Here is a 13,665-nt window from a genome sequence, read left to right on the forward strand (position 1 = left end):
AAACAAGAATTGATCTACCTTGTACAACTTAATTAAAATTTGTCCTGGAGATGCCACTAATGAATGTAATTAGATGAAATGTTTGATGCTACAAAGTTCTTTGTGATATATTAAACAAAAAAAAAGAAAAAGCAAAAAAAAGTGCTTTTATTCAAACGTCAAGTTTTAAAAGGAGTATGACACAACTAAATATTATATTATCTTTCTATCAACAGCAATTTTTAAATTGCTGTTATTAACTTCAATTTCAAAACAATTCTGTGCATATGAAAAGATAATATGATCCATTCAACTCTAAATTAAGTCAGTGGGAATTTTTATATCAGTGAGTCAGCCAACAAAAGTGAATACTAAATCTGCAGTTAGAAAAGAGGCAACTCCTTCTCTATTTCAGTAGAACTGAAAACAGAACAAAATAAAGAGGGGATGAGATACTCCACTGTGCCTGTCAAAAGGTGTAACCCAAAATCCACACGCCAGGCAAACAAAAGCCTCTAGTGACTTGAAACTCCCTTGTGTCTAGGCTCCTTTGGAGACTGGAAAGGTCCCAGCATAATTCAGATAGTTTTGAGGGACTTACTAAGTCCCAGCAGACTCTGGCTGCCCCGTGGGCTTCTGCCCAGAATTACTTTCACAGTATATCTTCTAAAATACTGCACTATATTGACCTGAGGAATATGTTTAGCTAGTAGTTATTCTAAATTGCCTGTAAAGACTGAGACATTTTCTTTTACTTTCAAACAACAAAAATTGCTATAAACACAAATGACAACTATTCCATGTGAAGTAGCCGCATCTTGCCCACGCAATCATCAGCCCAGCCAGGCGTGTCTGGTAAGTTTCTGTGTCCTTTATCAGTGCCAGGTCCTGATTCCACCCCATCCAAGCCCTGCTGTCTCCCCTTTTGAGGGGGGTGGCTCCTCCGCCCCTCAGTTGAAGGAGCTCCCAGCACATGCTGCCTAAGCTGTAGAGGCTCGCAGGACACCTTCTCAGGCAGCCTTCGCATCCTGGGCCCAAGAGTCACCAAAGTACAGACCCACTAAGCATAGCCCTAGCCATGTCATTCAAGGCACGGGCTCAGCAGCATCGCTCTTCCAGCCCAGGATGTTATTTCTGCCAAAATGGCTTTTATCCAAAAACTGCAGATCGGCCAGGCTGTGGAAGAATCAACAGACAAACAGCAGGTATAAGTACATGCCTGAGACTTGGAGGAAACAGTTTCAGCAGAGACTTTATAGAAGGGCTGGCGCCACCCCAAAACAGATGCTCTCACCGCTAATTGTGTGGCTACTTGGGCAAAAAGGAACCAAAAAACACCCCTGTGTTTCAACCCGCAACAAGGCAGAAAAATAGACTACAAATCATTTCAGAAGGGGCAGAACCAGTTCCTCCCCAATAAGCCTGAGGACCAGCGTGTGTTTGGCTGTGGCTGTCTGACAGCCAACTAAACCAAGCACTTAGGGCACCGAAGGAGGTAATTCAGGAAAACCTCCTAAAGTACGTGCTCAGGGCTTACATAGTGCAGGAGGTCCAGTGTCAGGCTCAGCTCCTCTATAGCTGGGGACTTCTGGATGAGCCTCAATGCTTTACATGCTCTACTGACATAACCCAGAGCTGTCTATAGTCTGCAGCCCTGGGGAAGCAAGAAAGCTCTCCCTGCTAAGCAGCTGCTCCAGAAATCACTATCAACTCTGCTTGGCCCGTAACCTTAAAAGCTTTCAAATAACAGAACTGATTTATTCCCACTTCTTTTTTGCTCATCACCAGCTAGATGTGTCTCAACGAAACAGTGAAAAACTGCATAGCACATAAGCACACACTTGGCACACGTATTTTTGCCACTGAACTTGGGAGAGGAGCGTACATACATTCAGAAACATTTTCTGCTCATCTACACCATCAGTGCCACCCATCCCACAAGCCCTAATTATTTCTAATGCTCAGTCAAGAGGAACACAAAACCACATAGATCTATATTCATCATTAACTTCCATGCCTTCAGGGTAGGATAAATGATGATTAAGTCTAAAGTCACACCACAGCCTTTTTTTTCTTTCTTTCTTTCTTTTTTTTTTATTTAGAGTAATAGCTCAGGGAATTTGCATGTACTTGTTCTCAGACAGGCTGGTTACTAAGGGTAAGTAATCAAGTTAGAATAAAACCAGAGCGATCTATACCCTTGCCTTGAACTCTAGCTGGTGAATTAACAGTATTTTTTCACTCATGAATCTCTGACTAGGAGACTGGATCTGGCCTTCTACTCAAGTGCCCTGTCACATTCACATAACTGGCATTCAGCAGCCTCATCATGACTGCACAGGGATCAGGGCTGGAAGGAAGCACAAGCACACCAAATGCCAAGCAAGGCCACTGCCAGCATTCAGTATCGCCCTAAACCAGCCTACCTGCCCACGCAGCAGAGCAACCCATCCACCACTGAGGACGGTGCCATGTGGTCGCATTAGCTCGTGGAGGCAAAAGCAGGACAGGTCTGCGACGACAGTGTAACACGTCAGTAAAAGCCACTGCTCCACGGGCTTTTGATCACATCACTGAAATGAAATGGCTCCAAATTGGAGCAGAATCAACTGGTAGCAGCTTCAATTTCTCTGCTCCAGTTTCTAAAGGAAAGAAGCCCCCCAAACTAACAAACAAAAAACCCCACACCATCAACAGCATGAAACACTGAGCGTTTATCATGACGCCAGTCACACATCGTCCCGACACTTCAGCGTCAAAGCACCCTCCAGAAAAGCAGGAATCAGAATTCACATGGGAACAAAGTCTCTGCTGGCAGATGACAAACAACTCTTCTGGGTGGCCATGGCCTTTGAGTCAAGCCCTAAAAAACCTTTATGCACTGCAGGAGTCCTTAGCAGCACCGTTTCCAAGTGGAGGTGTCCAAGATTACAACGTGACACAACGTACAGAAGTTACTCGTGAGCAATTGCTCCAGGAGAACAGGCAAAATGGTCAAGATATCTAGAGCTGACAGAGTTTATGCCACAAAGCTGCAAAGCTTTATGAATCATTTTTTTATTTCACTGAAATAAAACTGAAAAGCAGGAGGAAAAGAGTGCCCTCTTTGATCAAGTCAGTACCATAGAACTACAGCTTGTATCACAAAATGAAAAGGAGTTAAAGAAACCTTCACTTAAAGCCAACTTAAACGTTTAAAAACATCCTTTTATAAATAAGTAGCACATTTTGGAATAAAACATTCAGACTACAATTTCTTTCTTTCTTTTTTTTTTTTAAATAGAACTGAAGCAAAACTCTGCTTTGAAATGAACATTTGCTACAAATTCAACAGGAGTCTGAACATTGTTTTTGTTAACGTGAATTCCTGTATGAAAAGAGGTGAAAATCAAGTAAGTACTCTTATGACTGCAAAGCTCCTCCTGCAGCTCTCTGCCTCCTTTGCACAGCACACTGCAACATGCAGCTGTCCATGGACAGGACAGAGCTAGATCAAGGCAGCCACAGTTCTGACCCAACACTCACAGTTTGTAAGAGGAACTCCATGAATACTCACGAGGAACTTCAGTGAAGTTGATGGGAGTATTCACACACTGGAAATTTAGCATGAGGTGAAATGATCTGGCACGTGCGGCACGTCAAGGCACGTGACAACACATGATGGCACTGCTTTGCACTGAACTGTCACAGGGAGGTCTTTCGAAAGGCATTACCGGCTTTCTGCCAGGCCTTGCGCCTCCAAGCCACTGAGGGTTTGAGCCTTCAGCTGGATTTGTATGGATGTGGTAAGGACTCAGATCCTTTCTGAAATGCTGGGAGAGAAATGCATTTCCTTCAGTTGGACAGTGACTGATGCTACACTGAGTCTGTGAGGCTGTAAGAACTACTCCTTCAGCACACACCTCTTCTCCCCTCCTGTCTCCCTTGGCCTAAGGCAGGGGTTAGAGCTGCAAGACGCACCATCGCTAACAGCACTTGTTTCTCATTATGCAGTATACCCTCTCATCCTTCCTCCTGCTGTCTCAGAGTTCACGGAGCTACCAAGACACACTGACTGGAGAGGTCTCCTCATCATCATGAATCAAAGTTTTCCCTTTTCAAAAATCTTTATTGGTTATATTGCACTACTGTTGCCATTCATTTTCCAACTGTTTTCCCTGTTGTGCCAAGTATTTCTTCAAGAAGTATAAATCCAAGGCGTTCCAGCAAACCACAGTCAAAAATAATCCAAGAAAGCAAAAACAAATGAAAAAATAAACTCCTGGAAAGAATCAAAGTCATCAGGGAGCAGATGCTTTGTATTAATTAGTTGCATTGAACTAGGACAAAAAACCAAGCAGGCAAGAACTCAGGAAACATTTCCATCCGTGGAAGCCAGCTACAGCAGAACACACGTTGTGGAAGTACCTATTATTTATAGCTCACTAGAGGAAGAAAATATACGCTACTTAATGAACTCACAAACTAATATTAACTACAGATTTATGTCTTACTATGTTGGCTTCATTTTGCTCTAAGTTTTCTCATTATTTCCTTTAATAGCAAGTGCCAAAATGCTAGAATCTACATCAGAGATTCATAGATTGTTAAGGCCAGATGGACAACTGCTATCATAGCATCAGGCAGACAATTTTACCCAGTAATTTCTGCATTATATCTGTAATTTCTCTTTGAACACACTGTTTGAGAGGGGTGTGACACTGCCCTTTCCGTCAAAGTTTGCTGGACTGAGTGCATTTTTTTTGCAGGCGCAGCGTTGGCCATAGCACCAGGGAGCTAGATTGAAAAGCTCACTTCCATAACCAGACCCACTAAATCAAATAGTAAACTGCAGATTTTTCCCTTGCAAGGATTTGCACTCAAGACAAGAGGCAGTCATTTGTTCTTCTCCCAATACATCACCTAAAAGCAGAAGTGGTCAGGAAATTGTTAGCTCTTTGCCTCTCACCAAACAAGACTTTTTTGTTTGTTTGGGGGAAAATACAGAAAAAAATCAGAAAGCTTGACACCAAAGTACAAGGAAACGTCAACAAAGCTCCAGTTTTGTTTCACCTTTTTTTAAAAAATGACAAGCTTTTCCATTTCCACTGAAATCACCATTTAATTTAAAATGAATTACTCACTGAAAAAAGAGAGCAAGTCAATAAAACGGTTCCAGCTCCACTCGTAAGATTCACTGGAAACAATATTTTGCACCAACCCAACAGCAATCTCCAGAGTAGCTGCAGCACAAAGCTTTCGGGGAAACCTTCAGGGCTAGTACCACTCTCATCAGCAACAGGAAAGAAACTTCCTGTGAAAGTAAGGCACGACCAGCACCACATAGGCTTGCATGGAGCAACAAAATACCAACTGCTGCCTGGAGACCTAGGTCCATTTATACCCTTACAGTCAACTGTTTCCAGTCAAGGTACGCTAGTGGCATGGCAACGCTCAGGCACCTCCCCAGGGCACAGAATGAGAACAGCTCACCAACACCTTTTCAACATATCTACTAGCAGCTGAAAGATGCAGCCAGTTTCTTCAAGACCCTACTTAAAGAAAGCACACACTTAAAAGACAAGCCCCAAAATCCCAGTGGATTCCCAATGCAATCAAACCACCTGCTGGGAGCATTAAAGGGCATTCACGTCCTTTCCCAAATCAGAACATTACCAACTAAAAGCAATCCCAGTTCTGTTCCTAAAAAGGATTCCAAAGAGACATGCATATCAAATTCTGTTATGCATATAACTGAACTCAGTAAAAGGAAAGAAACTCAGCACAGACAAATCCAGAGTTGTCGGCTTCCAGCATCAGCAGACTTGCAAGAGCTCACTGTCCACTACCAATAATAAAGCGTTCCTGTTGACAATAATGACTACTCGGCTGCCACTCGGTTCACTTAGAGGAAAAAAATATATATATCTGGCATAATGCTTAGATAGCATTTGGGAACAAAAAATATTTAAGATGATCTATTGGCTTTTCAAGGGGTTGAAAATTTATCCCTTCTTTTCCTGTGGAAGGAAGAGGATAGAGGTTGTTAGTGGGAAGAACACATTGCCTACACAAGAAGAAAACTTGTAAAGACATAGCAAAAGAAAAGATGAATAAACTGAAATGACTTCTTTTTGGTAGAAGTCTTTAGTGAAGAATAAATTTAAAAAAATAAATTTGTTCTATATATTATGTAACTTTTTCCAACCTAGGGTGCAAGCCCACCTAGGTTGAAATAAGGACACAACTCTTGCTAGCACTTAGAGTCAGTGAGAAAGGTGCACTCATGACAGGAATTAAAATTCTGTGTGTGCCTGATTTACCATAAACACAAGATATTTATTGATTTTTCCTTTACCTTTTAATGGATAGAAGGCTGAGTATTAACTGAAGAGCTGTAAAGAATACTCTTTCCTCTATACAAGTGAGCACTGATGGCCAATGTTTCTAGAAAATGATCTCTCTGTGCGTTTCTCTCTTTTTTCCTTCCCCTCCAATCTCATTTTGCCCTTCAATCAATTTAGATTTATTTCCTAATGGAGGAAGTGAGAATAAAATGAATCCAATTGCCAAAGTTTGTTTTCTTCTCATTTTGGGGTAAGGTCTCATTTCCTCAGTGTCCCTAAGCAACTACTAAAGCTTATCTCTATTCAAAAATATATATGCCTGCATAGTCAGAGAATGGACTACTACTTAAAACTTAATCTCAACTCCAGGTCAGAAAGACTAGGTGTCTAACGGTCCCGCTTCTATTCAAGACTCAGAATATAAGAGGATCCTATGCTATTGCTCAGCTGAGCAACTCCCACTGGAGCTTCCCAGAGTTGAGGATTCGACACTAGCACAGTGCACAGTAGAAGCAACACTGAAATCCTCAGAACAATAAAGCGTAAAACCAGGGAGATCACACAGTGAGGCATCACAAAATAAACTGCCCTGGCTTTACAATCTCAGGAACATTTCATAAAATTCTCCTCCCACCTTCCCTCCCTCCCATTGCTTACTGTAAAATGCATTTTTATTTAGTTCAAAGAATAAACACTTTCTTACGTGTAAGCTTTAGTTTTCTGATTTGTTTCACAGAAGGAAAATAGCAGACATGGAGACGGACAACATTTTAGAGTTAAAACATAAGGCAACTGTGGGAGAGTTAACGGGGCAAGGGAGCCGGTGGAGGAAGTAGCTGTCAGACAAGCACACTAACTGTTCCCTTTCCCCCATGGTACCTGTCAGCTTATCCATACGTAAATTGATTTGCAAATAACTGCTTTATACATCAACTGATGGTGTCAACATTTATGATACTATCGGCTGACGTTCTGTCGGTGGTTCTGTTCTAAGACAGTTTGCCTGTTTTCCATTATTTATTGCAGTTTTTAAGATAAGCTTCAAAAGGAAACAGGGACTATCTTGGAGTCAGCTTTTGCTATTGTTTACTTTGCATTTTTTAAAAACGCGTCATTAAGCAGCAATGCTTTTAGTCCTATACTTAAAGTGCTGCATTTCAAATGCTGTTCTAGCATCAAACAAGGATAGTAGTTTTCATTTTAGAACTACGACTGAGTCATTCTAAACCTCTTAAAAAGACACACATAACATAAGACTGATCCCAAAAAGACCATTAAACATGAGCTGTCCTTCCTCATACCAGTGATTCCACTGCAGTGAATTTAGAAGTTAATGGCATTACTCCCATGAGTGAAATAAATGTACAGCACTGAAGCTATGCACTGCTATTATGGAAAGCACACAGGGAACTGTTCCAACGTACAAAATACAGAACAGATGACCTCCTCAAAGCCTCCGTACACAGCAGCATTGAACTAACTGAAACGTATCCAAAGTTATCTCTTGTGCATACACAAAGTATATGCATGCTGGCAGTTCCTAACTCCTATAGAATTACACAAAATTGCCATAGCTATGTGAATGCACAACATGCAAAGCCAAGCTGGAAAGAGCAACTTAATAACTAAAAATATTCTGATCGTACATACTGGTATCCAAAGCATTAGCCTAACTGAAACATCTTGATGCAAGAATTATTTTCACATCTACTTCCGCTACGCACACAACCAGCTCCTTGAAAAAGGCTTCACTCACAAGTCAAATATAAACGCTGTGATATTCTGCCTAAATATGCATTTATCTAGTATGCCACGACATAGGAATTATGCATTAGTATCCAACACAAACACACTCAAGTCAACACACTTGGAATAGGTAGGATCATTCCAGGCTCTGTCAGCAATAATCTGTAAATTACAACCTTCCTCTATTTTCGCCTGTACCAAACCCACCCCTTTAATTGTGCTCATTTATTCATTTAAACTAAAAATGATAAACTGACAAAAAACACGGCTTCAAAAAATCCCTCAAAGAGTTAAGAGAAAGAGGACCAAATACAGTAACTACAGAATATCCTTCCAGGCTAGAGTGCCTAAAATAAATGTAATACATATGCATTACAAAAGCAGACTCATTTTGTATGTCTCACCTTCGCCTATTTAAATATGCCATTATTTCAAACAGCATTTCTTTTCATTTGTTTAAAAATATACTCAGTTGTTATAGCGTTGCCTTATCAGCACTTATTTCTGATTAAAAGCCCTAAATTGAAATATACTTTATATTTAAGGATAATTATGCAAGTATGTTGTTGAGTTACTTTGTTATAAGCAATCAGAAAATGTGATGCACCGCCTTCTTTTAAAAATCTGCCAGTGTGACACTTTTTAAGGTCATCTGGGTGATTTCCAAACGAGATTTGCCAACCAATTCAAATTCACAGGAGATGGGTAACAAATCATGCTGAAGTTTGGGGAAGGGGGGGGAAGCGAAGGGTCTTTAGACAATTTGTTCATTCAGTCTGTTTTATATAAATAATTTACAAAAGCCACTTCCCAAACCTGAGTACTTACAACAGATTAATTTAAAACACGTGCACTTTTAAAGTGAAGGAGGTGGAAGAAATTCAGTCGTATAGTCCAGGGCTGTCTCTCAGGTCTGTGACAGGTCAGAAGTTACTGCAGGCAGAAAAACAAGACACAGCCCACACAGGAAATCTGTTCAGGTTCACGCACCCCAAACATCACCAGTGACTTCAAAATTCTGAGGCTTCCAAAAATATGTAATTCAGGTAGTTATAAGTATCAACAATGCTTTTTTCAAATCTGAAGCAATGCATTTCTGATTATTACCAATATCCGAATGTATTCTGTGGAAAATAGTATGTTCAGTCAAACACGCTATGGTATGACAGTAATTCGAGGGAAGCAGTTCCCTACAGACAAATCATAAGCAAGGCACTTTAAAGGAATAAACCACTGTGAAATACTGACATTTCAATACAATGTGCAACACTTTCCAGTGTACTTTTTGGAATGTTTTCATTGTGCTGAATTTCTGAGTTTGTAGAAATAGCCAAAGGGAGGAAGGAAGTCTCTGATTCCAATTGATGAACTCTGCTAAAGCGTTAAAAATAACTGCTAAACAGTGCTTGAAAACAGTGCTTGAAAATAGTACTGAGGCTTCGTTCTTCATTGTATCCTATATTTTTAATACGTAACTTCAGAGAAGGTGACTGAAATCAAAATGATTTTTTATTTCTCTATTATAGAAATCCTGGGAAAAAATAATCCGGTTTTCCCTATTTCTGCAATCCATAATTGCAAAGATCTGGAAAGGTGGCCAAATCTGAGATACAGGTTGACCACTCGATAGTTCCCCATCAAAACGAGCAGCAGTTTCTGAAACTCAGTTGCACTTTTGAAAACCTATTTCTGTGCTAAGGAACACAAACATAAGTTTTGGGAAATGTCTTTAGAACCCCCTTGCCCCCAGTCTTAACCTAGATTTTTAAAGCATTTCCCCCAAGTCTCCCTCATACAAGTGTGTAAAACAACAATTCACAGTGCATGATTTTGTAATGGCACATATGTTATCCTACAACATCACCATGTACTACAACAAGATTTAGAAGAACACAAAAAAGTGATGCAGGAGTCAAGAAAAAAGAAGTAATTATGAGGCTCATCTTCTATGCAGCTGGAAAACTAGATGCTGCATTACATACCTATATAGCATAGGTTATCTGCTAGCTGTTTTAACCTTCATGGGTAGGGTGGGGGAGAACAAAATCAGAAAGACCCAGAGAACCCACTACCAATAGCTTTTAAAAATATTATTCACAGGCCTAAGATGGCCACCTCCATCCAAGAAAAAGTTTCCAAACAGCTGAACATGACAAGTAATCGCAGGAGAGGCTCTTTCTCGTCCCATGCTTCAGAACCCAGAAGGAGCCAAACTGAACTTTTCAAACCCAAAGTGGTGACAAGTATCAGTGGCATATGGCTAGTCGGACTTCAGTGCCTGGGGTTTCTCACGCATTAAGCTTTACATACTGCAAAGGTGCAAAGGAAAGGATGAACCTTTCCCAGAAGCAGAGCTGTTCGGTAGTAATTGGCAAAGGAGACCCACTGTGAGAAGCACTTGTCAAATAATGCTTGTTTACAAATAAATCTCTTAGCAGCAAAGGATAGCAGTCATTGAATAAGTTCAGGTCTGCAGTTAGACCCCTCCTACCAACAGTCTTTTACCTTTGCATTTACTGAAGAGACCAAAATTACAGAGCACGAGTTGGGGAAGCAGGAGGAGAGAGATCACGAAGCAAACCCTCACGCTGCTACCCGTTACTGTAATACTCCCCTGCAGCCTCTTCCTAAGGATATCACTAAAACTCAGCAGTTGTATTAATCCTTTCCAGGCTTGTTCCTCATCAGGTACACATCCTGCTCTGCAGCTCCTTGTTCGCACAGAGCCACTGTACACTGGGGGTAAGACTCCCCAAATTGGGGCAAATGCGTGGGTGGGCAAAGGACAATGGGGACAGGGCTCAGCACATCTCCAGCTGCCTCTCAGTCCCACGGCAAGGTGAACTCGAGCATGTACAAGAGCCAGGCAGGTAACCCGGACAGCTCTGCACAAGCAGCGACATCGCTGTGCATGCTGGCATGGCACAACTGAAATCACTCAGCACCAAAAAGGATACCACAGACTTTCACCCTTTTTGACGGTCGGGGAGAATCATAGCCATTTCTGCCATCCCCCCAAATTAATGCATTTCCCACCCCTGAACACTAGACACAGGCACAGCTGGAGGAATGGATTCCTCGCTTCATTTTTTTAACTGTGATTCACGTTATCGTTGCCTTACGAAATCAGTTTGGGCTAGCTGCTTGCCTCAAGCTACACCTTTGAAATTTTGGTGCGATTTCTCTTTCCTCCTCCTGCATCCCTCCCCTCTTTTCCCTGGTTTGTGAAACCAGAAGTTTCTTAATAAATATGGTGCCTCACAAAACCAGCCTGCTGTGAGCAGCCAGCAACCCCATACAATGCAAAACTTGGACACGCAGAGCTTTCACTTTACGCCTTCCCTGCGCGACCCAGAAATAATAAAAGCCTCAAACACTGCCCGCGCCAGGCACAGAAAAAAACACCGCGGCTCGAAACCGTGGAAGACCCAAACCAGACAGGAAACCTTCACACATACTTTCGCCTACTGACTTTATTAGAGATGAAACGTCTCAAACCACCAGCCCCACCGGCCGCGCACCGCTCTGCGGTGCACGGGTTAACTACCGGCTCTGCGGTGCACGGGTTAACTACCGGCATATACGTGCCTTTCCTTCCTTTTTATATATATATTTATCTTCAAGCGCACTGCGGCCAGGATCTGCAAGGCTCCTCACAGGCAGCCTCCCCAGCCGGGCACCCCCGAGCTCCGTCCCGGAGCCGGAGCCAGCGCCAGTGCCAGTGCCGCCGCACCGCCGGCGGTGCCACTCGCCCGCCTGCAAGCGCGCACCCGCGCAACCCTCGGGCAAAGCTCTGCAACCCTCCCCGGGCCAAGGCACCGAAACAGCCCCAGCTGTGCAACCCCCCCTTCCATGCAAAGCCCGCGCGTACAAAGATACCTGTGCAATCCCTGCCGTGCGCTGCCCTGCAACCAAAGCTGTGCGAGTTCACCCGTGCAAAGGTATCTGCGTAACCCCCGCCCTGTGCGATGCCTTGCAACCCCAGCCATGAAAAAGTACCCGTGCAAACCCGCCCGTGCAAAGCCCTGCAAAACGCAGCCATGCAAACCCACCCGTGCAAAGCCATCTGTGCAACACCCCCCTTCCCGTGCAAAGCCCTGCAAAACACGGCCGCGCAGCCCCGCTCCCCGGGCAAACCCCCCCGGGCAAAGCCCTGCAAACCCGTCCGTGCCCGGTGGCAGCACAGCCGCCCCGACCCACAAGAGGCCCCGGGGCGGGCGCGCAGCGGCGGCCGCCGCCGCCTCCCTTCTCCCGGACCCCGCAACCCAGGGTGCGGTGAGCTGGTAACGGCCAGTTTCCGCCGTTTCCCCGGGCGCACCATCCACCGCCCTGCGGCCACAGCCCTGCCCTTTCCAAAGGGGTTACAAAATAGATGCAATAAACCCCAAAGAGCGCGCCCCCCACCCCCCTCCCCGGAGCCCCGCCACCGCCCCCGGCCCCCGCTCACCCTCGCTGCCGGGGCTGGCCAGCAGGCTCCCGAGCACGGCGCAGAGCAGCAGGCACGTCCAGCCGGGAGCCGGCGCCCCGGCGCGGCCGCCCCAGCCGCCACCGCCCCGCAGCCCCATCCCGCCGCCGCCACCCTCAGCGCATGGGGCCGCGGCTCCCCCGCGCTGCCCGCTCGGGTCGCGCTCGGGACGGGGCGGGCTGGCGGCGCGGCGCGGCTCCGCTCCCCTCCAGCCGCCCGGCGCGACTAGGGAACCGGGGGCGGGGATGGGGGAGGCGGCCCAGCGCCGCCGCCGCCGCCATGGAGACGCCCCCGACGGGGCGGACCCGCCGCCGCCGCCATCCCGCACGGGGACGGAGCGGCCGCGCCGCGCCTCGCCTCAGGGCGGCCCGCCCGGCCCTAACATGGCGGCCGCACGTCGAGGGGGAGCCCCTCGGCGGGGCAAGCCCCGGCCGCCTCCCCACCGGCAGAGCGTCCCCCCGCGCGGCAGGAAAAGCGGAATGAAACGAGATGCGAGGGGGCGCGGCGCCCCGCGTGGGGGCGGGGGCGGCGCCGGCGCCGCGGCTCGCCTCAGCGCAGGGCGGGAAACCGCGTCTCCGCCGGCGAGACGGGGCGGTCGGCGTGGCCGTGCTGTGGAAAAGCAGGTGGCAGTGTTGCCACTGCGAAACGCTCAGAAGCGTCCACGGCTCCTCATCAGCTCCCGGAGAGGGGCTAGAAAAGCGCGAGGCTTGAAACAACAGGAGATGCCAGGAAAACGGTTTGAGTTTTTCCCGAGCTTCCTGCAGACGAGGCAGCTAACTCACATTTTCAAACTTTTCTCCTCAACCGCCGAGGCTGAATATCTGTAATGTTAAGATACTGCAAACAGCAGGGGAGCACTCATCCCAGGATGCTGTCTTGAGGAAGACATGAGCATGAAATCACTAGGTCTGACAACGCTCATGTAACTAAAATGCATTAAAACTTCTTCTGTCGTTTCTTCATTTAAGCACAGGTGCAAGAGTCACAGTGACACCGCTGCCAAGGTAGGTGGTGCGAGTGGTGGCAGACAGCTCAGGCTGTACTACAGCAATGCTTTGTCAGCCTCCAAAATTCCCAAAAGCTTTGGAAACCACATCCTTACCTTCAGCGAAGACCCACTTCTTAGCAGTACACCATCTACAGAGACAT

At 45.4% G+C, this 13,665-nt stretch overlaps 1 protein-coding gene across 14 annotated transcripts in view; it reads right to left on the reverse strand.

Annotated features, from left to right (window-relative positions):
- EPHA5 (EPH receptor A5) overlaps positions 1-12,720 on the reverse strand; it is a 214,683-nt gene extending 201,963 nt beyond the window's left edge. For 12 of the 14 annotated variants that reach the window (XR_011140751.1, XM_068941123.1, XM_068941118.1 and 9 more), the window contains exon 1: positions 12,499-12,615. Coding sequence is in view for 1 of the 14 variants with exons in the window: in XM_068941125.1 (XP_068797226.1) it covers positions 12,499-12,616 (118 nt within the window). In the remaining 13 variants the exon portion in view is untranslated. Of the gene's footprint in view, positions 1-8,879; positions 8,961-12,498 lie in introns of those variants that run through there. The other 2 variants (XM_068941125.1, XM_009687206.2) reach the window with 2 other exon arrangements.
- Positions 12,721-13,665: the final 945 nt, after the last annotated feature.

The sequence above is a fragment of the Struthio camelus genome, chromosome 4 (assembly GCF_040807025.1).
Source record: "Struthio camelus isolate bStrCam1 chromosome 4, bStrCam1.hap1, whole genome shotgun sequence".
Lineage (NCBI taxonomy): Eukaryota > Metazoa > Chordata > Aves > Struthioniformes > Struthionidae > Struthio > Struthio camelus.